The sequence below is a fragment of the Polyodon spathula genome, unplaced genomic scaffold (assembly GCF_017654505.1).
Source record: "Polyodon spathula isolate WHYD16114869_AA unplaced genomic scaffold, ASM1765450v1 scaffolds_1709, whole genome shotgun sequence".
NCBI lineage: Eukaryota > Metazoa > Chordata > Actinopteri > Acipenseriformes > Polyodontidae > Polyodon > Polyodon spathula.
This window is the reverse complement of record NW_024473185.1, coordinates 62501-89224: the sequence shown is the minus strand read 5'-3', so window position 1 is coordinate 89224 and position 26724 is coordinate 62501. Positions and strand designations below refer to the sequence as shown.

The following is a 26724-nucleotide window of genomic DNA, read 5'->3' as shown; positions in this document are numbered from 1 at the left end:
TGAGAAGCCCTGGTATAAAAGGTCAAATACTTTGGTTGATTATGGTTCAAATCTCATTTGAAGTCATTAGTGTGTTTACTGTCAGTGTAGTCTGTACTGAATGAATCTTAAATTAGAAAATGGCATGGCTTTCCTTCAACCTGATTGGTCAATATGGAACGTATCCTAGGCTGAGACACACATATCTATTGAAGGTCGATCTTAAAAGCTGTATTGAAATAGATGTAATGAATATTGGCTTTAACAAAGAGCTACTGGGTTTAATTCAGAAGGCTGCATTACCTCATGCCAGATGCTGTTGTAGAAGTTGTCCTGGAATAACAATGCAACAGCACCACCTGCTGGGGAAAAAACTGTACTGTAGTGTACTGTACCCCCCCTTCCCAACGTTAAAAAAATAATTTGAAAGCAGGTTTAAAAAAAAAACGATTAAGAGTAATTTTAATAAAAGCATGGTGGTTTAAATTTAAAACATAAAACAAACAAATAACAAAAAATGTAATGACAAATGATTGAAAAGAGTAAAAGCACACACACTACAAAAAAAAAAACAGTCAACAGACCTGGCGTTGACTCTCAGCCAGCTTGTGCAGTTTAAGATCTCAACGGCTCATTGTGCAAAACTACAAGCCCCAATAACAATGACAGATAACTCAAGTATTAATAATCCCTTGATTTTAATAATGTATTAACAATTATTGCAGAAATAAATTGCTTGCACGGGCCTATTCATTCAAGCTTTCGATGCAATTGAATTAAATATAAGTTGCTGCACAGCAAAGCATCCTGAACTGAAGAACAAAGTAATGAACAAAGACTCAAGTCTCGATCCTATAAATCTGATAAGGCATATTGATCTAACAAGAAATGTGTTATACAGCCAGCGGCACTGGAACGATTTTTAAAGGGGGTGTTGCCTAGTTCCAGCGCCCCTGTATACAGGGCTGAAGAATTATTTTTGATGCTCGTGATTTTTCCAACTTCCTAAAAAGACAGAAAAAAAACTACATAATCATGAAATGTTCAAGCAATAACAAACCATGGTAAGCTTTTATAAAAGGTTTAGTAAAAGGACGGATAAACCTTGAGCTACATGATAAAACTGCACATACACACACGTTCCAGGATGTTGCAGAGGGGGGCCTTATTATCTGTAACACAGGAAGTGAGGTTATATCGCTTCAGGAAATTGGGCTGAATTCTAGAAACCAGAACAGTTGACTGACAACAAAAAAGCAACGCCCTTACCGTGAAAAACAAGGCCGTCAATTTAAAAGAAAACCGTCACTCTGCATTCATGAGGAGGACGTGTAATACATTAGTATATCAAGAATTCAACTGCTGTAGTTCTAGTTTAGATCAGACTCGCCAAACCTGTAACACTCAAGCAAAGTTTGGCTACTGTAACTAAAGCAATAAACTGCAAATGCATCAAATTCCAAGGACACATTCTGGACAGCATGTAAACCTGAAGTGAACTTTGCATACTAAGAACTGTACAATGGCGGCACCCTATACAGCAAATAAACAGTGCACTAGTTATTAGTAATCAAACAGTGTCAGGCATTCATAGGCAGTATTTTTATTCCTCTATATAGATATCTAGATTTATAAAAAATTCCCTTTAAAATAATTTAAAAAAGAGCAGGATTCTAACCTCTCGGGCAGTGAGAACCTGTGAAGTTTCCACCGTTTTGATAAACGTTAAGATTTGAAACCCATGGGGAAAAAATAAATACATAAAAAATCAGCGTCCTTCAGGACCTTAGGAACGTCTTCTAGTCCCATTGCTCTTGTGTTCCCGTCGCTGCAGAGTCATTGCACCCTGCCCCTGTAATGCCCTGGCGTGCCTGCAAGACCATTTCCTCTCTCTCTCTCTCTCTCTCTCTCTCTCTCTCTCTCTCTCTCTGTCTCTCTCCCGCCTGCTCCCTCCCTCCGGCAGCCCCCTGCTCCTCTCGCTCCCTCACTCAGCCCCTCCTCTTGGTATCTCGTTCACACCAGCAATCGCAGAGGGAAGGACAGAGCAGCCCCCAGCGACAGCCCCAGAGCCAGGAAGAACGTCATGAGAGCCCCGGCCGTCTCTGCATCCTGCGGCTTGACTAGCCTGGGGGGGGAGGGGAAGAGAGAGAGAGAGAGAGAGAGAGAGAGAGAGAGAGAGAGAGAGAGAGAGAGAGAGAGAGATTAATATGGCAAGCAGACTAAAGTAAAATTAGCGAAAAACGAGTTACATTTTGTGTGGCAGTCAAACTGAGAATCGCTGTATAAAAAGGGCCATATTTTAAATGAGCATCCTCTAAATAAAATAAATAAAATTAGGGGGCTCCAGAGTGGCGCATCTGGTAAAGGCGCTCCAAGTGGAGCGCAGGGCGCGCCCTACAGGCTGGAGGTCGCTGGTTCGAGCCGGCTTCGAGCACAGAGTGTGTTCGTCTTCGCAGCTCCAGAGCCAGCACGTCACAAAATGTTTGGGCTGTTTTGTCAGAAGACCAAAACCAAAATGGATTTAGGGAGATTATGTATTTGTAACAACTATAAAATCAGGGAATGAAATGAGACTCCTAGTGCATAGAATACTTCTACTCACTGAGGGGCGTAGGTCATGGAGAGGCAGACGCAGTATCCACTGCTGAGGGAGAAGAGCAGCATGAGGAAGGTGAACAGCATGTCATGAGAGAAAAGCACAGGCAGGTAGGAGCGCTCCTGCACATTGCACAGCATGAGGAGAGGAACGAACACCACGCGACAGCACACCAGCACCGGGAACAGGGGGCTCTCCTTCCGCGGCTACACAGGAGGAGAGAGAGAGACGCTGTCAGTCCTGCTGGGGTGGGGGGGGGACAGCCATACTGGCCAGCCAGTACGGAGAGATCCATCACAGCCTGAGGGGGACACAGTGTCACAACCCAATCCCGTCACAGGGCTGCGACAGAGGTCAGAGAGGGAAATATATATATATTTTTTTCTGTATATACATATAATTGCATTTATATAAAGCTCACCCATCTCACAAAGGTGGTGACTGTTCTTCCAGCCCAGTCCATCACATTGAAGGCCAGGAAACAGCAGACTGGGGTGAAGTAGCGCTCTGCAAACACAAGGGGGAGCGAGGGAGGGAGGGGTTAGAACAGGACAGGAGGGGTCAACGCAGCGCTGGATTGGATTAGAGCATTTTACAGGGTTGGGGGGGGTCGACTCCTTTTTAAAACCAATTCCCAATCCCTTCAAAAGGAATTCATTTGAAGGACTTGGAATTAATTAACTAACAGGGAATGGGAATTGATTTTTCAAAAGGAATTGAAAAACAGGGATTCAGAAACCCCGTTGGAGCATTTTCAAGTGGCACATCTACCCGTTATTTGACTTGACTGAAAGAAGATTGTTTTCTACCTGTGCCTAGCAGCTCCAAGCTCTGAGGTGAGATTCTGCAATGGCATCGCCTCACCCCTGCCCCCTACACTCACCCCAGCCCCCTAAACTCACCCCTGCTCCCTGCCTCCTACACTCACCCCTCCTACACTCACCCCTGCCCCCTGCCCCCTACACTCACCCCAGGCTCCTGTGTACACGGTCTTCACGTCCACAGTGACTGCGGGGAACACGGACAGCGTGACGGTGAACACGAAGGTGATGCAGAACGCCATGACCCGGATCTGCAGGAGGAAACACCACAGAGCACTGACACTCACCCCTCTCAACACCGCAGAGCACTGACACTCACCCCTCTCAACACCGCAGAGCACTGACACTCACCCCTCTCAACACCGCAGAGCACTGACACTCACCCCTCTCAACACCGCAGAGCACTGACACTCACCCCTCTCAACACCGCAGAGCACTGACACTCACCCCTCTCAACACCGCAGAGCACTGACACTCACCCCTCTCAACACCGCAGAGCACTGACACTCACCCCTCTCAACACCGCAGAGCACTGACACTCACCCCTCTCAACACCGCAGAGCACTGACACTCACCCCTCTCAACACCGCAGAGCACTGACACTCGCCCCTCTCAACACCGCAGAGCACTGACACTCACCCCTCTCAACACCGCAGAGCACTGACACTCACCCCTCTCAACACCGCAGAGCACTGACACACCTCTCAAAACTGCACAGTGTGTATATATATATACACAGATATATATATACACACACACACACACACACACACACACACACACACACACACACACATACATACATATGTATCTCCACACACACGCGCACACAAACATACACTACACTGTAGGTATGGAGAGGATATGATGGTTCTAAGTGGGTAATACAAAAGCAATCACTAATCAATAGAAGACACCAAGATGAACTCCAGAGTTCTTTATCTTTTCTCACGGAGTAAACATTTACTTCAGTTTACCCTAATCCTAACCACTTACTCATTCTGATGGATTCATTCTTGTTTAACTGATCAAACACTCCCGCTGCTGTGAGGAGGGAGACTCACCTGCTTCAGCACGTGCCACAGGGAGGATTTCCTGTCCTCAGCCGGCTCCAGGCTCAGGAGGGCCTGCCCGTTCCCGATGCTGTGGCTGTTCTGCTTCTTGTCCTCCTGCAGGTCGGCGCTCTCTAAGGAAACAGGAGAGGGAACTCACAGTGGGCAAGAGAACTGTACTGTACAGCAAAACACAGGCAGCTTGAGAGAGAGAGAGAATACTAACCAAGCAAAAAAATTGGTACTCATTTACACACTGTAGCAGAGGGGCTGAATTAACTATACAGCTAGCTATAACTAACTCACCCACTAACCAACCCAACTAGCTTACCCATCCAACTCAATTAAAGGGAATGCCGGCTACCTTTATTCAGCAGCGTGTCGTTGTTCTCCAGCTCGTAGTTCTTTTTCTGGTTACTTTTATTCAAGTAAAACTGGGCAAACTCCTAGAGAGAAGAACAACAGAAATAAAACACACATCTACCAAACCATTCACTGAGTCTACTGCGTGGTGCAGACATAAAAAAACTGTCTGACAAAATCCAGTATCTGTCTAATATCAGGACATTTCCAAAATACAAGCAAATAACCCAAAAGATCTTCAACAGAAGAAACGGATTCGAGGGACGCAAACCAAGCGAGGTCCGATTGGAAGTGACTCTGCAGCAGTTGTTCATGATGCAGGGTTCAACCCCCCTGGTCTCTAAGTCGCTTTGGATAAAAGCGTCTTCTAAATGACTCATTCATAATTATAAAACACTCACTCATAAATATAAAACACTCAACGGTGGTTTGCAAATACACTTTGTAAATTCAAACGACCAACTTTTTCAATACGTCTACAACCGAGACACTGAAAGATTTCTAGTTGCCTCCCGTTGTGTAGGAGTTTGAGCCATTCCTGGTTTCACTACGAGCTTAACAACAAGACACAGCTGAGCTTGTTACCATGACACACTGGGGGGCTGATCAAGCTGCTGGCAGTAAAACCAGGAATGGGTGAAACCGCTGTGCAATAGGAGTCTGATTTCCTTCTCTGGTACGTTGCCTTAAAAGTTGATTTTAAAACAGCTAACTAGCAATTAAAATGCTGCTTCATTTTATTCCATCATTTCTCCGATTCCCAGTGACGGGAATGGTGTGACGAGGCACAGTGGCTCACCAGTTGAGGCAGGAGCAGGTAACAAGCCACAGAGACCAGGGTGCCGACGCAGGGGGTGATGAAATATCCCAGGGCTGCCGTCTTGGAGTCTGTCCCACCTGCACGCACACAGAACACGGAGCAGCTCAGAGAAGATTTGGGTTCAACTCCAATTGCTGTTGTGCAATTCCTATGTAATTGAGACTGTAATTGACCCATGCACACCAGGGTAATTGTAATTATACCAGAGATATAATCGATCAATAATAGTTCAATTATGTCTTTCACATGTCGTGCGATCACTATTCTTGCATTGTCAACCTTTTCTTGTATAAAAACTTGGAAATGAGACTCCCACTGCATAGCAGTCTGATCCATTCCTGGTTTTATTATGCGATTAAGACACCCCTGAGCTTGTTACCTACACACACTGTGGCTGATCAAGCTCGTAATAAAATCTGGAATGGGTGAAACCGCTATGCAATAGGAGGCCCTGGTACACTGCCTTAAGGTTGAAATAGCTGACTATCAATTAAAATGCTGCTTTTTAAATGTTTAAAAAATGTGATCATAGTTGTTCTGTGTGGTGCAATGTTTGTTTGGTGCATTCAGTGGGCCTGCTTGTTTAGCAGGACTCCCTTGTAAATGAGACGCATATATCCTATCCTGGGTGTGTTTAGTAAAGGGCGCCGACCAGGTGGCAGTGGCTGGTACTCACTGGAGAGAGCCAGCAGCATGGCGAGGGCAGCGAAGGTCCCGGCCAGCCCCTGCCCGCTCATGAACAGGGTGCTGTACTTCTGCGGGAGCAAACCGACCAGCCCGAAGAGAGAGCCCTGGAGTACTGCAACGAAGGCTAGAGAGAGAGAGAGAGAGGGAGAGAGAGAGAGGGAGGGAGACAGAGAGAGAGAGGGAGACAAAGAGAGACAGAGAGAGAGAGACAGAGAGAGAATTACTGACAAGCAGGGGCGTAGAGATCCACTAATCCGCTTTGTTTGTAAACTTTATATTCTAATCTCTCTCCCCAGTTCCCTGGAAGTCTTATTCCCATCCCTGTATCGTGTAAATAAAGGATTCATCGATACACAACACGCCGTCACTGGAGCCCATCAGCCTCTTCCTGTCCCACTGTATCTGACACCGACTCACAACAGGAAGCTGCAGCTCGGATATATTACAGAACAGACCCCCGCGCGGCGCACAGCAGCGGCCACGACTCACAGTTGATGAACCAGATGGTCGCCATGGTGACCGAGAAGAAGATTCCGGGCTCCATGGGGATCTTGACGAGGACGGCGGTGAGGATGAAGAAGAAGAGGATGAAGAGGAGGCTGCCAGCGATGCGCAGTCGCTCCGAGATCCTGAAAGAGAGAGGTTGAAGATTTCCATTTGCACTGCAGAGATGGACAGAAAGACACATCTAGACTCTATATAAGAAAATTCCCCTCAGCCTGCCCTGCCTTCAATACTCAATCCTTCAAGCCCCGCTGAGATCAGTCTGTAATTACACCATCCAAATGATCGACTGCAGTTCAATTCAGCATTTATTTGTCAAAAAAAAGAAGTTATATTGTGTGTATTTTCTGTATTTGTGCCTGTGATTACTGTTTGGTTACTTGGAATAAATAGTTCATGTTTTTCATAACATATTAACCCTCCTGTGCCGGACCAGGTCTGACATTACAATTTTCCCTTTCCAGTCGGATGTCTGGACCCTGTCCCACATCATCAAAAAGACGGCAAGGACAGGACTGTAGTCGGTTTTTCTCCGGAAAAAGCAGAGAAAACCTTTCGATGGCCGAGTGAGACAGACAGGAGCTGAATGCACCCTGCACCACAGAGATAACACGAACACAAACAAAGGAGACAGCTGCCTCCGCATCCAGCATTCACGAACGAGTGATCAGGAGAGGACTTATCAGTGCGCAAGTCTATAAAGAGGCATGTGAAAAACACAGCCAGCAAGGGGTGGGGCTTGGCTGGAGATGCGGTACCGAGTGTCCTTTTGCCATTCAACGCCTTTTAAACCCGTTTTATTCTAGAAAAAAAAAATTAAACAGCGCGTGTGTAAAATAAATTGGACCGGCGCGCCTGACGGGCCCTGAATAAACGGACCGCTAAGGGTTAATGTGGGGAGTTGTTTGTTACTTTTTAGTAGAACTGTAATTAACTGCAGAGTAAATTGTAACTAATTGTAATTGAACAAAGTAGCACTGTAATTGTAATTGTAATTGCAGCAAACAATTCTGCTGTAATTGCGTTTATACTAAAGCCCAAGTCTGGCACCAGGTATAATATTTACAATGATAATGCTGTAGCATGTGTTTCTTTCAAAACTCCACTTCCGTTCACTGTGCAGGGCTCAGATGTGGATGGCAGGGGAATTGCGTGCAGCTACTTCGTTAGCCGTCATCCCTTTGAGCCACCTGGTGGGGGGAGTGCGTTCTGCAGTGTACCCCCACCCCTCCCGCCCCGCCCCGCCCACTCACAATTGGTACAGGAAGGAGTTGAGGAAGGTGAAGAGAAGCAGGGGAAGCTGGGATAGCAGAGTCATCCAGTTGTTGAAGTAGTATTCCGTGCGAGTGACAGCGGTTCCGTTGCTGGGGACGGAATCATTCCGAGACTCCTCCCCTTTCAGGCGATCGTTGAAATACTGCGGGGTGAGGGGGGGAGGGAGGGAGAGAGAGAGAGACAGGAGGTTACAGAGCATGTCTATTGTCTTGATTCTTCCAAGTGCATTGCACCCTAGACCCACTTAACTATAATACCCCCAGTTGTGCTAGAAATACCAAAAGAAGCTACATACATTATATATATATATATATATATATATAGAACGAAGGCATTTGTTAAGTTTCTTTTCAGCATTTGTGAAACAGAAATTGTTAGCAATGTGAAATTGTACCATGTATATCACTATCATGCTTTCAAACTAAACTGCAGACACTAGAATAAGGGAGATGCTGTACACACACACACACACACACACACATGCACGCACTATAGTTTTAAAAAGCGCTGTACAACTGCAAACATTATGATAAGTACTGTCAGGGTAATGGACCAGGGTACCAGTGTACTTCTACACCAGTGGGTCCCAAACTTTCTTGGCTCCTGCACCTTGAATGAGGGCCTTCCACCCCCAAACCTTGAGCGCTTTACTGTATAACGGTACATACTGTCCACTGACATCAATGTACGTTCTAAATAGGGGTCCCGGGCCCTCCCCCCCCCCAGTTTGGGAACCCCTGCACTTACCAGACTAGCGGTCATGAAGAAATTCCAAGGAAGGAGGGTTCCGAGCCCCAGGATGAAGAAAATGATGGCGACCAGACAGCAGCTGGGAAAAGGGAGAAGAACAGAATGCAAGCATGAACATCTATCCAAACCACACTGCCCATGCGCCCCAAACAGGCAAGGAAACGTACAACTGTGACGACACAACCGATCAATTACAGGCTCGCTGGTCCAGCGGTTGAAGAAAGGGGCTTGAGACCAGGAGGTTCAAATCCCAGCCACTGACTCGCCGTGCGAGACCCTGAGCGAGTCACTTCACCTCCTTGTGCTCCGTCCTTCGGACGAGACGCAAAACAAACGCGGTCCTATTGGAAGAGACTCTGCAGCAGCAGCAGCAGTTGATGATGACGATGCAGCGTTTATTACTTAATTGCACTAATTATTAGCTTACTTAGTCAAGATTAACAGGTGTTCCAGATCTCTAGCCACTGATGATGTACAGACACTTAGAAAGCCTGCAGGATTGGAGCTCTGCAGTGTAATTGTAATTGAACAACGTAATTGTAATTGCTGCTGTGATTTTAACCCTGACCCCACCTGTGGGTTCAGCTCTGGACTATTAACGACCCTACTGCATTCTTACCGGTCTTCCACCCTATCTGGTCGAACCATGATGAATTCCGATCCGTGCGAGTTTCAGCTTCTTAAACCAGGGACCTGTGAAGAGAGAGAGAGAGAGAGGTATAGTGAAGCCTATTAAACATTAAAACCACGGTAAACTACAGTAAATGTGTAGTAAAACGGGGGGGGGCCTGCAAAATGACTGTGGTAACATTTTTATAAGGATTGTATAAGTTTTAATAAAAACCCTACAGTTATCACTTGACACCATTATAATGTACAGTACAACAGCAAACAACATTATTGTCTGCAACACGGTTAGGGAACGAATTTCGTACACTAGTCGCGTATAACACCCCCCTTAGATTTAATGTGGAACATTGCAAAAGAACAAGGCCCCCCCCCCACAGTATGATGTTTTCATTACTTTTATTAACTTTGAAGCAGTTTAATGCGTGTTGATGTCGCGTTCACCCGGGCGATTTGTTATGAAAACGAAACGAAAACGTGTTGCCATGACAAACAAACAAGCAAACACACAGCTTAACAAATAAAAACACACAAACTGCAAACTACAGAAAACTTGAGTGGGGCAAAAAAAAAAAAGACTAATAGGTAATCAATTCTAACACTTCTAATTAGATATTAGTTTGTTTATCAGTTCGTAAGTAAGTGAAGTAAATAACTGACCGAGGTAAACACACAAAGACAAGTTAGGTTAGTCTTCCTTGCTCCACTGCGCAAAATGCAGTTTAATTTCTTGACTTTTGAATGCAACCTTCAGGCACTAGACAACAACCCAACTCCGTCTGTATATAATGAATTATCCTCCACAAGAACAGGAAACCTGCGTGTCAAACGCACCCCATTTATCAGTCGATTAGAAAGTACATCTAGATTCAGGCTTAACTCGCCTGGAAAAAACCAAGAAAACAACAGGGAGTGTATTCATTTATTTAAAAAGAACTAAAGAAACCCAAACACGTTTTAATATGAACTCGTTAAATAAATAAATTACTAAGTGCAAAACGCGTTAGCTTACCTCCTTAACAGGATCTCAGCCCTGTGTAAGAACCTGTGTAACGTCATTTTTTTCCTACCTTGTGCACTGCGCATGCCCACAGCTTGTATTAAGGGCAGGTGGTCAACTTTTGCTTCTGCTGTTGAATAGCTGAACTTGCTTCATTGTAATTATTCGGTGGTCATGGCTGCAGAAATTTCACTTATTCGTGACTACCTGACCCATAAAATCTATCCTGATGGCGACACCAAAAAAGAGGAATTCTGCTTCTCTGCCTTATTTCATAGCTAAGGTAGGATATTTTGACAGAAGGTGGACAAATTCTGCTTCCCTGCCCTATCTCATAGCTAAGGTAGGGAACAGCCATCCATTCTGTCCTCTTTTGAATGTTTATACTTTGAGATACATTTTGGTGCAGGTAGTAAAATTTGGCGAGGTGGCAAAATCTGATGATTACACGTGCCGTATTTTGCTACCGGTAGGAAAATTTGACGAGGTAGCAAAAATTGACGTTACACCTGTTTTGACATATTTAAAACAGCTCGCTTGAGACTAATAGGTTTCAGTGCATGGCAATAAATCTCAAAGCGGATGGAAAGATGTCGCATAAATTACATGGATGCACGTGTAAAAAGAAAACAGATATCATTGTATTTATGAAAGCACTGCAGAATATTGCTACAATTTATTTATTTATGTATTTTTTGTAATGTATTATTATTATTATTATTATTATTATTATTATTATTATTATTGTTGATCCCAATAAAAAAAGTGGGATTCTGTAAGATGCGATCTGATTTGCAGGCTTTAATTTTGTGGATCGTGTTGCGATTGTCGGCCCGTTCTGGTTCCATTGATCGATTTTGGGAGGGAGGCGGTCTGTTTGTGCAGCTTGTGATTGGTCAAGCGAGTCTGCAATAGAACCAAATACAGAATCGATATGGAAACGCCCGAACTGCAGCTAATATAACATAAATTAGAGACTGTCTTTCACGAGCATGACCTTGACTTCTTGTCCCATGCTGTCCTCTCTGAAGACTTATCTCTCAGCTCTGTAAATTCAAAACGACAGCGACCAGCACATTACAAAAACACATTGGTGAGCATGAAAGCGAAATTACACTGACCTGCACATATCAAGGCACAGGTCGACTACCAAGAGTGAAAGTCTTGTCATTTTGTAATCGTGTTGTCTAGCCTTGCTGCCAGCGACCCCGAACAAAAGGACCATTCATAATCCAAGGAGTTTAAACAACAGGCTGATTGTACAGCAACATCTGCCCACACGGTTTAAACACACTTCACTGCGTTCCCTAACTAACTAAAATGACTTGGATCAACAAACCAAGCGACAGGAGTATTAATATCTCAAAGCCAGACAGCGGTCCGCGATGCTAAGAAGAAATCAACTAAATCGCTTACCGTATTAGCGTTTCATACATGATGATGGGTCATTTTGTAGATTGCAAAAGGGTGCGAGGATGGAGCAGACGCTTCAGGGAGTGATCGGCAGTGAGACCCTCATGGGAAGAGACTGCAAACAGCGTGGGTGCCTCTGGGCACAGTGCAGATGGCCGCGTTTTGCCTACGCAAGCAGGAGTCATTGATTCCGGGATGTGTGTGTGTCGCTCATTTTTTCCGAGTATAAAGCAGAGGTAAACTGAAAAACAGGACCTATTATTGCTGTGTATGCATCTCTCTCTCTCTGCATATATGCACACCAGCATGGTTAACTGTGATAGTAAGAAATCATTAAAAGAAACCACATTCAAATGTCATGACTTTCAGTTTTTATAGTGTCCTGTTGCAATTATGAAACGTTACCTCGCTGTGTAAAAAGTTACACCACTCCATAATATAATCGTAATCGATTACAGTATAGAAGCTTCAGCCACACACATAAACTACAGGACCGTGCAAAACCCTCTAGCTTCCTACAATAATGCACCGCAGTGTATTGCAGTGTGCTCGGTACAGTGCCGCTGTATATGAGCAATGCATTCATCATTCTCAATCAATCAATCTTTATTTTATATAGCGCCTTTCATAGTGGAATACCATCACAAGAAATGAAAATAATGCTTCAAATACAGAGAAATGAATAACACATGATATACGTATATATATATATATATATATATATATATATATATATATATATATATATATATATATATATATATATACACGTGTGTGTATGTATTCATCGTTACGTATTGTTATTACAAAAGTTATGAAAAACAAATTAGCAAACTTACCGGCGAATTGGCGCTCTTAATGATTCACCAAATGACTATGAGTTTCCCGATTAATTAGTTTCCTGGCGCGGTTTGCGTGCGTGGGTGTGTAATAGGAGGGTGTGTCGATAATTGGGGTACACAACGTGGAGTAAATTTACTCCAAATACAAAATTCAATTTGAACCCCCCCTTTTTTTTTAATGAAAGAAAACTTAACATACCTCACTTATCATAATAGCAGGCATTACATCATGAGAGTGTGATTTAGCTCGGCGACATACTGCGCGGTTCTGAACTGCAGGTGCAAAGCATGAAGAAATTAGGTCGTGGTCAGCGAATGAAAGGGCACGACAGGTAGACTGTCAGCCTGTCACTGTCGTCCTTTTGGCAACAGACCTGTGTGTGGTTTGTCTACCTGAAGCACAGTAAGGGTAGGCACGGTGGCGCAAGAACTACTATATAGGATTTGATTCGGATGCTTGAAGCACACTTGAATATCGTTTTTGTACGATTTGGTGTGACCTATGATATAGCCGAATATGTTAATCGGCCTGTTATAAATTGTACGAATCTTTTGAAGGTGTAGTTAAATGAACAAGGCTCGCAAGAAAACTGCTTTTGAATCTGACAATCGTCCACTGGTCTCTTTAGGACACTGGTGTGGTCGTTCGGTCTTTTCCGCCGCCTGACAAAAAGGGGCAGCCGAGGCGAGCCGAGGCGTGCCAGATTGACACAGAAACACTGCCACGTCGGAGCCCACTGTCTGTGCCAGCAGCACATCCCGGGCATCTTCGGTGGCTTAGCGGGAATGCAGCGGTGACCACACTGGTATGACTAACAAGGGATAGGATAGCAGGCAGAGGTTAAACAGAAGGTCCGAGGCTGTGCTGAAAGCAGGTCAGCAGACTGCGGGCGCATATACATCTTAAAAAGGGGGTGGTGATGGGGTGGTCTTCGCTGAATGTCGGGGTGCTGCTGTGCGTCCTGCTGCACGAATATGGGGTGCACGGCATCTCCTTCTATTTGCCTCCCCGTGCGAGGAAATGCTTGCGGGAAGAGATCCGCAGGGATGTCTTGATCATGGGGCAATACGAGGTCTCGGAAGTGCAAGACGTCGTCACCAATCTGAAGGTAAATGACTGAATTTTTTTATTTTTTTTTTAATTCGCAAGGATACGGAGTGGAAGCGCATTCCAAAATGTTACATACGCCTTGGTTCTTTGTTACCGCGCGTATCTTTGTGGATAATAACAGACAGCGCATGCGTCTTAGTAGTGCGTAACTGCTTTGCAATAGTTTCCACACTGTGCAGAATAAATGCGCATAAATGCAGAATAAATGCACACATGCGCATTTGAGTCGAGTTTTGGGGTACAGAATTTAACCCACGCAGAGTTCGTCCACGAGTGTTTCAGAAATTTGAAAAACCGTTTGTGTGAACTCTGAATTTGAGAAGTTGCCCTGCCAAAATTGACAAAACAAAACATGAATGCATTATAAAAGAGATAGGAAACTAATTGTGCAAGCAGTGAGTGAATGGCTATACTGCACTATCACTAATCATCGAAGTTAGCGGTGTTTGAATAGTTCTGTTATGGGGTTGGGTTGGGATTTGCCCAAGATGACGTCATCCTACTTGGCAGGTACAGGTGTGGAATCTCTCACGGAGGAGCGAGAGCGGGGTCGAGTTGAGACTGACTTCTCAAGGAATGCAAACCTTAAAAAAAAAAAAAAAAAAAAGACCCGATTATTTGCTTGTTTGTTTCTCCGCCCAGGTAACGGACAGCGCCGAGCACACCCTGTATAAGAAAGACGAAGCCCAGAAAGGGAGGTTCGCCTTCTCGACCGAGAACTTTGACGAGTTTGACATCTGCTTTGAGAGCGTGGTGCCGGCGGGTAAGAGAAACTACATGGGTTTAATCCCCGTTTAAAAAAAAAAAAATACAACTTATATGGAAACGTTTGTCTGGGTTTCTTTTCAGTACACAAAGACACAGTTTAAAAGTTAAACCCGCTTAAAAATACATTTACAAAAACAGGTGTTCATGCTTTACTATCCCTCTCTGTGCTTTACAATGCTTCCCTATGCTTTACCAGACCTCTCTGTGCTTTACAATGCTTCCCTATGCTTTACCAGACCTCTCTGTGCTTTACCATGCTTCCCTATGCTTTACCAGACCTCTCTGTGCTTTACAATGCTTCCCTGTGCTTTACCAGACCTCTCTGTGCTTTACAATGCTTCCCTATGCTTTACCATACTCTCTGTGCTTTACCATACTTCTGTGCTTTACGATGCTTCCCTATGCTTTTCCATTCCTCTGTGCTTTACAATGCTTCCCTATGCTTTACCAGACCTCTCTATGCTTTACCATACCTCTCTGTGCTTTACAATGCCTTTCTGCTCTGCTCTGTGGAAATCATCTGTCTCTGCAGCTCGGTAGACTTCTACAGCAATAGCCTTATTTGTACTTTGTGCAGTCTTGGGATACTGAAGCATCGAATGCTACTGACAATACCTATACTAGCCAGATCTACGGTCTCTACGATAGTGAATTGACTCGCAGCAGGGAGATGCAGCTTCTGTGTATCGCGGGTGTGTCTTATTATTGGTCCAGCCCTGTATGATTTCGTAACAGTGGTTCCCCTTTTCTTCTAGGCTTTAAGGGGGTCACCGAACAGCTGGTCGTTCTCAACATCAAACACGGCACCGAAGCCAAGAACTATGAAAAAGTGAGGACAGCACCCATCCACATGGTCACAAGTGGAAACAGAGAAATAGTTTATATCTCTCCATCTAGATTATTTGAGGTAGATTCACTGCACCAGGGATATATACAAGACTCCTGTTGCATAGCAGTTTCATCCATTCCAGGTTTTACTACTGCCAGCTTGATCAGCCCCAGTGTCTAGGTAACAAGCTCAGGTGCGTCTTAAACTCATACCAGAACCAGGAATGGATCGAACTGCTATTAAGTGGGAGTCTTGTTTCCATCCCTGCTGCACTGTTGTGTGGCTCCTCACTAACCTGTGTGTGTCTGTGTGTCTCAGATTGGCAAGGCGGAGAAGCTAAAGCCTCTGGAGGTGAAGCTGAGACAGATGGAGGATCTCTCCGAGTCCATCGTCAAAGAGCTGGTCTACATGAAGAGAAATGCTGAGCACCGCAGCGATACAAACGGTACGTATAGAGAGAGAGACGGACAGAGAGAGAGAGAGAGAAACGGACAGAGAGTCTCCAAGGAGAATCGGGATCCTCAATCATGAGAAATGCGTCGCGGTGAACAAAAAGTAAACTATAAACTGAAAACTCGCTTAAAAATTTTCAGATGCTGCTGTAGTTGGCGCTGTAACAGACAAAGCTGTGAAACTTGACAGGGGCACGTGGACTTATGCTTTCAGCTCAGTTAGGGCAGGTACATTTAATGCTTAAAAAAAATGAGCATAATTTAGATCTTTTTTTTTTTTTTTAACAATGTAATCAAAAGAAACATTATGCAAGCATATGCTCGCTCGCTTTGGTGCCAGTGTGGTCTGTTACCACTCTTGCTGAAGAGGTGGCTCTGTGTTCCCTCTGCTTAACGCTGGCCTGCCCTGTTGTTTGGTACTGCGGTTGTGGGGCTGACCTGTACCCGTGCTTGCCTTGCAGAGTCTACCGGTTCCCGGGTGTTTGGGTTCAGCCTCCTCTCCATGCTGTGTCTGGTCAGCCTGGCTGTCTGGCAGGTGTTATACCTGCGACGATTCTTCAAGTCCAAGAGGCTGATTGAGTGAGGAGGGCCCCCCCCCCCCCCCCTGCGCCGCTGCCCTCACAGCAGCGCACCACAGTCGAGGCATTGGTAACAGAGATGGAAATAAGACTCCCGTTGCAGGTGGCTTGCTGGTCCACTAGTTAACAAAAGGGGCTTGATATCTAGAGGTTAAAATCCCCGCTCAGCCACTGACTCGCTGTGCGTGACCCTGAGCGAGTCACTTACCCGAAGGACGGAGCACAAGGAGGTAAAACCAAGGTCCTTTTGTGCAAGCAGCAGCAGCTGATGCAGAGTTCACCCCCCTAGTCTCCAGGTTCCAGTTCTCCACCCGAAGTTCTTTGCTACTCGCAGAAGAAATCCACAGTGCAGGAGTTACTTTAAGATGTACTTTTTATTTTATTTTTTTTAAATCTATGTACACGTTAATAAAAGCCAACCGGTGAGGACAAAGCAGCCGAACCACATAAATAAAACAATTTGAACTGTACAGGTGTTAATATACCTTGCCCTGCACCGTCATCTATAGGAGCTTGATATTGGATTTGGTCTCCTTGCCAAAAGTTTTGCATCCCAGCCACCCCCTTTAGAATGAACACTAGCTTCATGAAGTCGAATGAAACCTGCTGAATAATGTTACGTTATTGAATTACACACCGCTTTGTAGTTTTGACAAAGGGGGGAAAAAAAGTGACATTTCGAAATGACGGTTTCCGGTAGGCTTTTCCAGTATCATTTTCTTTGAACACGTGGTAAATAAAAGATCTAAAATTGATATATAATTTTTAAATCATGTCTCAATCCTAAAATTCTAGCTGATAAAAAACTTTTGGCCAGAGCTGTATGCTAGAGCAAACTAAACCAAAAACTTTTGTGACCACCAGGTTGGATCATGAATTGTCCCCTGTGTGTAACACACTGAACCCTGACAGGTAACAAGTCCAGGGTGGGGGGGTCGTCAAACTCCGGTCCGGGAGGGGCCTGCTGTGTCTTCTGGCTTTCGTTCCACCCCCGAGCTCTCAAATATTGCTAATTATTTGATTAATTGGACACATTTAAGACGTCTCTCCAGGCCTCAGAATGTTTCGCAGGTGGTGTACCTTGAGTCAAGCGCATTTGTTTGTGTGCAAGACCTTAAAATAATATTTAGCGTCCAGAACAAACAATTCGATCACTTTGAGAGCTTAAGCTGGAATGAAAGGCAGATGCCCCCGCGACCCTTGAGGACTGGAGTGTGACCCCCCTGCTGGTTCAGTGTGTGTTCAGCATGGTCTCCTGCATCTGGCCATTTCAGTGACAAGTTCAGCAAGGTGGTAACAGAGTAACAGTTTGTATTGAACACAACAAACAAACTGCAGGTTCCTCTGAGAGGTGATGTTGCACCGAGGCGGACCCCTGACCGTCGAGTCCAGCTGGAGGGATGCCCAGGGTCTCAGCTCATCGCGATCCCCTCGCTGACTGGCATGTTAATGTGTGCAGTGAGCAAGGGGGCTGTCTTCCCCTCCCGGAGCACAAACACCTGCAACCAAAACAGCACAACCTTATCACAGTGTCCCATAGTAAAAGCATAGCATAGTGAAAGCATGGTAAAGCATAGGGAAGTGTAAGGTCTGGTAAAGCATAGAGAGGTGTGGCATAGGGAAGCATTGTAAAGCAGAGATAGGGAAGCAGCATTGTAAAGCATAGGGAAGCATTGTAAAGCACAGAGAGGTGTGGTAAAGCATAGGGAAGCATTGTAAAGCACAGAGAGGTCTAGTAAAGCACAGAGAGGTCTGGCAAAGCATAGGGAAGCATTGTAAAGTGTGACATACAGATAGTATATAGGAGATCGCTCTGTGGGGTATAGCATGGGCTGCCCCTCCCATTCACTGTATTATGTAAAAGCGGCATCTCCCTGTTGCAAGCCTGCTGCAGTGATTGATGCAGGTGTGTAACCTTACCTTGATGATATCTGAAATGCCCTTGTCACTGAGACACTCCACAAAGGTATCAATGGGGTAGTTCAGTCCTGGCACCAGCAGTGGAATCTGCCAGGAGACAATGAGAAGAACTCAGGGTTCAATTCAATTCCAGGTTATAAAACAAACTTGATTAGCCCCAGCGTGTACAGGTAACAAGCTCAGGTGTGTCTTGTTAAACTCCTAGTAAAACCAGGAATGGATCAGACTCCTATTGCACAGCGGTTTGATCCATTCCTGGTTTTGCTACGAGTTTCAGAAAAAGCGCTTGTTACCTACACACACTGTGGCAAGTCAAGCCCGTAGTAAAACCAGGAGTGGATCAGGGCTGTGCAGTGCGAGTCCCGTGCTGCTCCTGACCTTCAAGAAGGCTGTCTTCATGGAGTAGAGGCTGTGATCGTACAGGAAGCTGATGCAGAGGTTCATCGCCGGCCGGCACGCGGAGGTGTTCTGGATGTTCAGGGTGAGCTTGAAGGAAGGTCCGAGACCCTGGACCTGCAATAACACCAGCTTTCAGAATGTCACACCTTTCCATTTGGGTCAGTTTTTCAGTTAAGTAGATGGAGGGGGGACTACAAAGCGTTATGCAATTCAATATTGCAACGTAACATTGTTCAGCAACTTTCATTTGACTTAAATTAGCTCATTCTATAGGGAGATGCAAACTTTTGGCATTAGCTGGAGGTATCAGCATTTTGGAGCTGTGTGTGTGCATGACAGTGTTGTGGAGCTGTGTGTGTGCATGACAGTGTTGTGGAGCTGTGTGTGTGTGTCAGTGTTGTGGAGCTGTGTGTGTGTGTCAGTGTTGTGGAGCTGTGTGTGTGTCAGTGTTGTGGAGCTGTGTGTGTGTCAGTGTTGTGGAGCTGTGTGTGTGTGTCAGTGTTGTGGCGCTGTGTGTGCATGTCAGTGTTGTGGAGCTGTGTGTGTGTGTCAGCGTTGTGGAGCTGTGTGTGTGTGTGTGTCAGCGTTGTGGAGCTGTGTGTGTGCGTGTGTCAGCGTTGTGTGCGTGTCAACTCACCACAGCGTTCATTCGGAGTGGCTCAGAGACACCGGAGGACATGGGGGACAGGCTGGACTCCAGAACCTTGACATAGGCCCGGGCAGCGTTCACTCTGAGGCGATAGAGATCCATCTGGAACGCTCTGTGCATCCCTGACACAAACACAGAAATACAGTCGCTCGCTCATTCACTCTTTCTACATCCCTACCTACTGGAACTGGCTCTGCAGCAGCAGCTGTGATGCACAGTTCACCCCAACTAGTCCTCAAGTTGCTTTGGATAAAAGCATCTGCAAAAATGAGTAATTTGTAACAATGACACCCTTTTCTAGATTTTCCACACTCTTACTGGCTGTATCATTATGGTTTGGTACCTTGCGATACGTTGTTTTCCAAAATGTGGCATAATAATAAGTCTTGTGTTACGTGATGCTTTTGTGTGACAGTTTCTAAAGATTTTTACTGACAAAAATGCTTAACATATTAAACTGGAAGTACTTAACCAACACAATGTTTGATATGATTGTGTTTATTGATTTCCATTTCTAGAAACCATTACTATTCATCACTAAACACATAATTTTTTTTTGGCATAATCCTGCAGATTTGGACTGCCTCTAGTGGCCAGTGTGGTCTCTCTAACGCAGGTTGCTAGCGAAAGCAGCGTCTTGTGTTCCGTTCCCACTGCGCTCCCCTGCTCCTGCAGCCACTGTTCACTCAATTAAATTGGCTTCAAATGAAAGCAGTTGAACAACCACAACAATTATGTATCCTTTGAAGGAATTAGGAATTAAAAAAAAATCAGGAATTGACCCCAAACCGTGGTTGTGACCTCCAAAACCTTTCTGTGATCCCTACCAGCTCTCCAGAGCCCACACCTTGCTGTGAAAAGGTTCTCTATGCTTTACTGTGGTTGCGGCATCAAAACATACAATGTGGTGGCCAGTGTGGTCTCTCTAAGCCCAGGATGCCAGCGAGATCAGCGTCTCTGTTCCGTACCCACTGCGTTCTCCCGCTCCCTCAGGGTCTGGTCGACGTACAGCTTGGTTTTCTTGGGCACGTTCAGCTTGATGCTCTGAGCCAGGGGGGGTCCCGGGGCGGAATCCTTCTCGTCGAACACCGCGGTGCGCTTGAGGATTTTAATAACGAGACCGCCGCCTTGAAAACAGAAATATTTACTAGAGGTGTAGGAAGACAGGCCGGGCTCCAGATTGAAATCAGTTCTTGATTGGGGTCTTGAGAACAAGCAACAGCTCAAAGAGAATGTTTCATCTATTCCAGTACAGTTTTACATTGGCCTGTCTTTCTGCCTTACTAGTGCTGCGCAAACTGATTCAATCGATTGTCTGGATCAAGCTCTCCACAGGCGAGGGTCCCCGGTGTGGATCGGCCCAAGAAAATCAGCGATCATCACAAACCCAAGCAGCTGGTCCTTCACTCGCTTCACTCTGATTGGTGAATCAGCACGATCGACACCAGCGACCCTCACCTGATGTCAGCATCTGCTTTCTGCGCAGCTTTACACCTTACACTGCACCTTAGAGTACAGCACAGAAACGAAGGCTGCACTCAAAACCATTTTAACTTCTCAACCTCAGCGTAGGTTCTATGCAGGAATTGATAAGAAATGTTATCAAACTCTTTCACGGCACGCGGTTTTTTAAATCTTGCCTGAAGGTTTACCTTTCGTTGTCATGATAAGGGTCCCATCCTCACGTCCGTATCGCCCAAAGCAAATACTGGTCACCACATCCTGAAGCAGAAATGATTATTATTATTAGTCACTTAGCAGACGTTTTTATGCAAAGCAACTTAGAGACTAGGGGGTGAACTATGCATCACAGCTGCTGCTGCTGCTGCTGCTGCTGCAGAGTCACTTCCAATAGGACCTGGTTTGTTTTACATCTCATCCGAAGGACGGAGCACAAGGAGGTGAAGTGACTTGTTCACCGAGTCAGTGGCTGAGCCGGGATTTGAACCGGGAACCTCCTTTTTTAACTTTGCCTCAAGCCTAAAATTCTAGATAAGGCAAAGCTTTTGGCCACAGCTGTATATATATTTTTTTAAAAACTGGAGAAGCGTTTGCTGTCATGGTAAAGTTTCCTGCCTGTGCTAATAACACTCAGTGCTGTATCCAGTCTTGCGGTTTACAAATGGAAATGCTGCTGATATTCCCTGAGTTACCGGGGTCTTGACGATGTTCACCAGGTTTTTTTCGCGGAACACGTGGACCTCGCTGTTGGCCAGTCCCACCAGCACGGCTTGGTAGCCCCTGGCTTTGTGGTCCATGACTCCCATTGTGGTGATAGGGGCCGGCAGAAAGGAAGTCCACAGCTTCTTACCCTGACAGACACACAGGAACAGCACAGCTGTGACCGTGAACATTATTAGTATTATTATTATTATTATAGTATTATTATTATTATTATTATTATTATTATGAGTCGTTTAGCAGATGCTGCAGAATCACTTCCAACAGGACCTTGTTTGTTTTGCGTCTCATCTGAAGGACGGAGCACAAGGAGGTGAAGTGACTTGCTCAGGGTCACACATAGTGAGTCAGTGGCTTTGAACCCCCCTTTCTTTAACCACTGGAGTATAAACGCTGAGCATAATAATAATAATAATAATAATAATAATAATAATAATCTTTATTTTCATAGAGCGCCTTTCATAGTGGACCACCATCACAAAGCACTTTACAAGACAAGGATGTGTTAACTATGCATCAGCTGCAGAGTCACTTACAACAACGTCTCACCCCAAAGACGCAGCACAAGGAGGTTCAGCGACTCGCTCAGGGTCACACACAGGGAGTCAGTGGCTGAGCTGGGACTTGAACCAGGGACAGGTAGTTACAAGCCTGTTTCTTTAACCACGGGACCACACAGTCCAACAGCAAAGAGCACAGGTCCAAATAAAAATGACCAGTCAAAAAATGAAAAAAAGCGTCACTAGGTGTAAACGTTGTGTACACTATACAGTTTGTACTGCCTTGCAGTTTACCCCAGTATAAGCAGAATCCTGATAAAAACAGGAGATCTCCGGTTGGGGGTTGTCATTCTTTGGTAGCGCTGGAGATGCAGCGATTAGGGTGCTAAGGTTGGGGATGCACGAACCTTCTGAGTGTATCCGTGCAGAGATTCAGTGGTGCAGCCCACCACAATGTTCTTATTCACCCGGACCAGCCCTACAGGCTGGGAGCACAGCTCTATGCAGTACTTGGGTTTCTTGGAGTCCCTGCAAATAATTTTATAGTTACTCATTTACCCAAAGATTGAATTATGCATCAACAGCTGTTGCTGCTGCAGAGTCGCTTCCAATAGGACCTTGTGTGTTTTGCGTCTCATCTGAAGGACGGAGCACAAGGAGGTTCAGTGACTTGCTCAGGGTCACGCATGGTGAGTCAGTGGCTGAGCCGGGACCTCCTGATATTGAGCCCCTTTCTTTAACCAGTGGACCAGCAAGCATCCTCAAGAAGAGCTGTGCTACAAACAATGTTCCTTTTAAACTACAGGCCTGGCCTAAAGGTTTTGCATCACCCTGCAGAATGAATGCATTCATAAAGTCGAGTGAAACCTGCTGAATAATGTTAAGATAACATTGAATTCCACAAGCGCTGTGCAGCTTCCTCATATGCTTTAACGAAAAACCGACAAAAAAGGAACACGGGAATAACCTGTTTCACTGTGCAAAAAAACTAATCTCATGTCCCAGAACAATTAAGAATTTGGCGCGCTCCCCTCTCACCTGCGCAGGATGTAGATGTTCCCATTCCTGCAGGCGACTGTGACCCTGAACTCCACGTCGAACTGCCCGGTCACATCCATGAACGCAGGAGCACTGGGCAGGGCCATCTGCAGCAGGGGAGAGAAGAAGGAGGGTTAAAAAACTCAGCAAGCCAGGATCCCTTGTAGTATTTTGAATGCATAGTAAACCACAGTAACCTGTGTGAGGAAATGAGTGTCAGATTAGTTCTAATCTTGCCTGGTCTGAGTTTAGGGGTTCAGCAAAACCAGTTGAAAGTGGTAGATTATGCAGTAATACCAACGCAGTGGAGTTATTGTAGTCATTTAGCAGAAGCTTTTAATCAATGCGACTTAAAAGCTAGAACTCTGCATCATCAACAACCGCTGCTGCTGCTGCAGAGTCTCTTCCAACAGGACCTCGTTTGTTTTACGTCTCATCTGAAGGACGGAGCACAAGGAGGTGAAGTGGCTTGCTCAGGGTCACACACACACACACACACACACACACACACACACACACACACACACAGTGAGTCAGTTGCTGGGATCGAACCTCCTGGCGACCTCCTTTAACCCCTGGACCTGCAAGCCTCCTGTACGAAGCACTGCTGTCCAGCTCTCTGGGTCTCACCTTGGCCAGGACGGTGAAGGCCTCGGGGTCGAGGATATACAGCTCCATGCACTCTGTCCCAATCACCAGGCAGCTCACTGCGTCGTCGTCCGCCATGTTCTTCATCAGAGTGCCAATGCAGGTGATGACAGTCTGGAGCGGAGAGCAAGCACACGCTGCAACAGCTGGGCTGGGGTTAGGGATTGCATGCACCCCGGGGCAAAACAAACCCTACATTTCTAGTTTAGAAATACCTTTTTTTAAAAAGTTTAAACGTTTACTGCCTTCATTTGAGTTTAGGTCAACGGTATACAGCATATCTAGACACATACCTGCCGTTTGATTGGCTGATTTTTGTACAGGTTGACAAATGTCTCCATTTCCTGGGGCTCCAACATCAAGAACCTGAATGGATAATAAAATCTGTCTTAAAAGTTTCTTTAAAAAAAAAACTATATATATTAAACCGTTTCATAGCGTTTGCAGTCAGTCCGAGTGATAATGGATTCCGTCGCTCCAATATCAAGTTGCTGTCATTTCTCTAAATCTGGCTTTGAGCTGCTTTGAGGTTGCCTGGGGAATCCTAAGTGCCAGCCACTCCATTCAAAGCATTTGCCAATAGGACAACTCTTCCAGACACTTACTCTTTAAATAAAGTGAATGATAAACTCACTTTATAAAAGGGCTATCCCTCACACCAGTGCTTCCCAACCCCGGTCCCGGGGCCCCCTCTGCTGTGGCTGCTGGTTTCCATTACAACTGGGCTCTCAATTAATGAACCTGACCCTTCATTGAGCTGATTGTTTGCTTAATTAGACCTTTATTTGAATTGTTTTCAGCTCTTAAAAGCAGAAATACATGCAAAAAAAAAACATTGAATGTGTCCTATTCTCATGCATACTCAATAAAGGAGTTCCTTTTTGAATTATATCACTTCATTTTGCATTCTTCAGCTGGACAAAAACAACTCAGGACTGAAAGGGTTAAACGCCTTGCGGACTTGTCACATGAGGTGAGGCGGCCCCCTGCACCCGACAGTGTAACGACAGTTTCTAATTTCCTGATCAACACCTTCGTTTCTCTATTCTACGAATAAAGACTTACTTCAGGGATCTGACAGACAGCGGGACCTCAGCCTTGCCCCTGAAATTGAACGACATTAAGAATAAAATTAATAAATGACTGAGAGAGATCATGCTGGTCGAAAAAGAAATCTCTTTGCCGTACTTTGCAGCAGACGGGAGAAGAGAACGTTGTTTCGAATGCCCGCTATAGAGAAATGTAAGTATTAAGGTTTTTACCACTTTGTACAGCGTGATTCCATATGCACAATAAATCGAAAGCAGCCGAAGCAACGGGGTACTCCAGTAAATGCGTACACTGCTGTATATTATCTTGCGTTTCAGTCGTCAGATCCTGGGGGCTTTTTTAAAGCACAGATGCTTATATGGAAACATATGGGCCAACTTTACCTGATTCCTTCCAGCATTTCTTTCAGAGTCACGGGATCAATTTTATCCTGCAGGAAATGCAATTCAACACGTTAACATCCAACATTATTCAGCACGGCTTCATTCAACTTTATGAAAGCAACATGAATTCTATAGGAGGATGCAAAGCTTATGGCCGGAGCTGTAGAATTTGTGACTCTAGCTCCAGCTGACCAGTAACCCCCACCTCTTTGGCTTGGCTCCAGACCTCCAGCTCCAGGGAGTTGACCTCGAGGGGGGGCAGGGTGAATTTGAAATAGGGGCGCAGGTTTTTGTACACGTAGATGAAGGGTCCCGAGGCCACGGCGATGGCGGGGGTCCGTGGCTCATTCTGGTCCATGAGGAAAGCCGTCAGCCCCGTGGGCAGATCCAGGAGTGCGTTTTCAGTCATCAGGGTGGTTCCCTTGTACACCTTCAGCTTCATATTGCAGCCCCCCATGCCCAGGTCCCCTACAACCAGCTACACACACACAAAGAAAACACATGAGCAACACATGCCCCCTGCTGGTGCTGCTCATCCAGCTCAGTGTTTCCTATTTTTCATCCATTTAACAATGTCGTGGTGTCCAATATCTTTTTTTATTTTATTTTAGAAAAAAAATGACAAAATGGCACAACATTAGGATTCAATACACATGGGAAAAAAGAAGAATGTGGTCTCGAGACAAGTTCAATTCTGCAGTCCTACCCCCTGGCAGTTCCAGTGCAGCTGAAACATCTTGATTAATGACAGAGCAGGTTCCTGCTTATAGCCCCAGATTCTGACACCCTCGATAACTTCATCAAATGTTAATGCAAAACGCGGTGCTCTTAACATTACAGAAGTGTGACACATGTACTGTACGCACCAATACACCCATATTACTATATAGTATTAAATACATATTACAATATGTACAGTATATTGTGTATCTGAATACTATACTGAATGATGGTGTCGCACAATGGACTCCAACCCCTTTCTCTTTTTTTAACTTTTTTTTTTTTTGGGGGGGGGGGGGTATTTGCCATTTTATTTATTTACTTTAATTGTTGTTCTTTTTATTTATTTTTTAGGTTTTGTGGTTTTCTTTAATTTGAGATGTATGGCTTCTGTAGTGATCCAGCAATGGGGTTACTGAATAAAGTACCCTGGAGGGGGGGGGGGGGAGCAAAATGTTGGATCCAAACCCAGCCCTGGACCTTCCCCTGGATGAAAGAGGAGGCCGTGCAGAGCTTGGCTGCTCTGGCTCCTGCGGGGTCCCAATGCATGATGGAGCAGAGAGACTGACAACCTTTCTTCTTTATAGATTAGAATTATAATTATAAATTTGTGTGAGAAAATAAAGCATCTGTGAAAGCAGCCTTTGCCTTACCTTACTCTCCCCATCGCCATTTAAATCTGCTAGAGCTTCAGAACAGAAAAAAAGAAGACTTTAAATCTCAAAATTCAACCCATTTCAGCAGAAGTCACTAACATGGTATTAACTAC

General features: G+C 45.2%; 3 protein-coding genes across 6 annotated transcripts in view; 1 reads left to right on the top strand and 2 right to left on the bottom strand.

The window, feature by feature from the left end:
- Positions 1-497: 497 nt before the first annotated feature.
- LOC121310066 (equilibrative nucleoside transporter 2-like) lies at positions 498-12107 on the bottom strand. Of its 3 annotated transcripts, XM_041243288.1 has the most exons (14): positions 11891-12107; positions 11472-11520; positions 9467-9540; positions 8845-8926; positions 8076-8239; positions 6808-6947; positions 6308-6442; positions 5611-5708; positions 4813-4894; positions 4461-4582; positions 3545-3647; positions 2997-3082; positions 2582-2781; positions 498-2104 (listed from the first exon to the last, which is right to left on the bottom strand). In XM_041243288.1, the coding sequence occupies exons 3-14, from the start codon at positions 9493-9495 to the stop codon at positions 1993-1995; spliced, it is 1353 nt and encodes a 450-aa protein (XP_041099222.1). In that variant the 5' UTR covers positions 9496-9540; positions 11472-11520; positions 11891-12107; the 3' UTR covers positions 498-1992. The 3 variants fall into 3 exon arrangements, with proteins under 3 accessions (XP_041099222.1, XP_041099221.1, XP_041099224.1); XM_041243287.1 differs by lacking the exon at positions 11472-11520; XM_041243290.1 differs by lacking the exons at positions 11472-11520; positions 11891-12107 and adding an exon at positions 10487-10506.
- Positions 12108-12732: 625 nt separating this feature from the next.
- Positions 12733-16937, top strand: LOC121310067 (transmembrane emp24 domain-containing protein 10-like). The gene is made up of 5 exons (XM_041243291.1): positions 12733-13838; positions 14483-14603; positions 15364-15437; positions 15756-15882; positions 16351-16937. The coding sequence occupies exons 1-5, from the start codon at positions 13650-13652 to the stop codon at positions 16470-16472; spliced, it is 633 nt and encodes a 210-aa protein (XP_041099225.1). The 5' UTR covers positions 12733-13649; the 3' UTR covers positions 16473-16937.
- bbs1 (Bardet-Biedl syndrome 1) overlaps positions 16823-26724 on the bottom strand; it is a 12279-nt gene continuing 2377 nt past the window's right edge. Inside the window, exons 3-17 of one of the 2 annotated variants that reach the window (XM_041243285.1) lie at positions 26609-26643; positions 25441-25713; positions 25236-25282; positions 24868-24906; positions 24096-24168; positions 23785-23916; positions 23155-23261; positions 22524-22644; positions 21589-21747; positions 21088-21157; positions 20404-20562; positions 19424-19557; positions 18766-18900; positions 18388-18474; positions 16823-17966 (exon numbers count right to left, since the gene is read on the bottom strand). In XM_041243285.1, the coding sequence (XP_041099219.1) occupies positions 17880-17966; positions 18388-18474; positions 18766-18900; positions 19424-19557; positions 20404-20562; positions 21088-21157; positions 21589-21747; positions 22524-22644; positions 23155-23261; positions 23785-23916; positions 24096-24168; positions 24868-24906; positions 25236-25282; positions 25441-25713; positions 26609-26643 (1658 nt within the window). In that variant the 3' untranslated portion in view covers positions 16823-17879. The remainder of the gene's footprint in view (positions 17967-18387; positions 18475-18765; positions 18901-19423; positions 19558-20403; positions 20563-21087; positions 21158-21588; positions 21748-22523; positions 22645-23154; positions 23262-23784; positions 23917-24095; positions 24169-24867; positions 24907-25235; positions 25283-25440; positions 25714-26608; positions 26644-26724) is intronic. The other variant, XM_041243286.1, reaches the window with a different exon arrangement.

What these genes read in the sequence shown, in the direction of transcription:
- LOC121310066 (XM_041243288.1), bottom strand. Translation starts at nt 9,495, where the DNA reads ATGGTTCGACCAGATAGGGTGGAAGACCG. An exon ending in TCTTCATGACCGCTAGTCTG is followed by an intron (nt 8,240 to 8,844) that starts GTAAGTGCAGGG and finishes CTCACCCCGCAG; the next exon opens with TATTTCAACGATCGCCTGAA. An exon ending in CGTGTACACAGGAGCCTGGG is followed by an intron (nt 3,083 to 3,544) that starts GTGAGTGTAGGG and finishes TTGTGTTTGCAG; the next exon opens with AGCGCTACTTCACCCCAGTC.
- LOC121310067 (XM_041243291.1), top strand. Translation starts at nt 13,650, where the DNA reads ATGGGGTGGTCTTCGCTGAATGTCGGGGTGCTGCTGTGCGTCCTGCTG. An exon ending in ACGTCGTCACCAATCTGAAG is followed by an intron (nt 13,839 to 14,482) that starts GTAAATGACTGA and finishes TTCTCCGCCCAG; the next exon opens with GTAACGGACAGCGCCGAGCA. An exon ending in TGAGAGCGTGGTGCCGGCGG is followed by an intron (nt 14,604 to 15,363) that starts GTAAGAGAAACT and finishes CTTTTCTTCTAG; the next exon opens with GCTTTAAGGGGGTCACCGAA.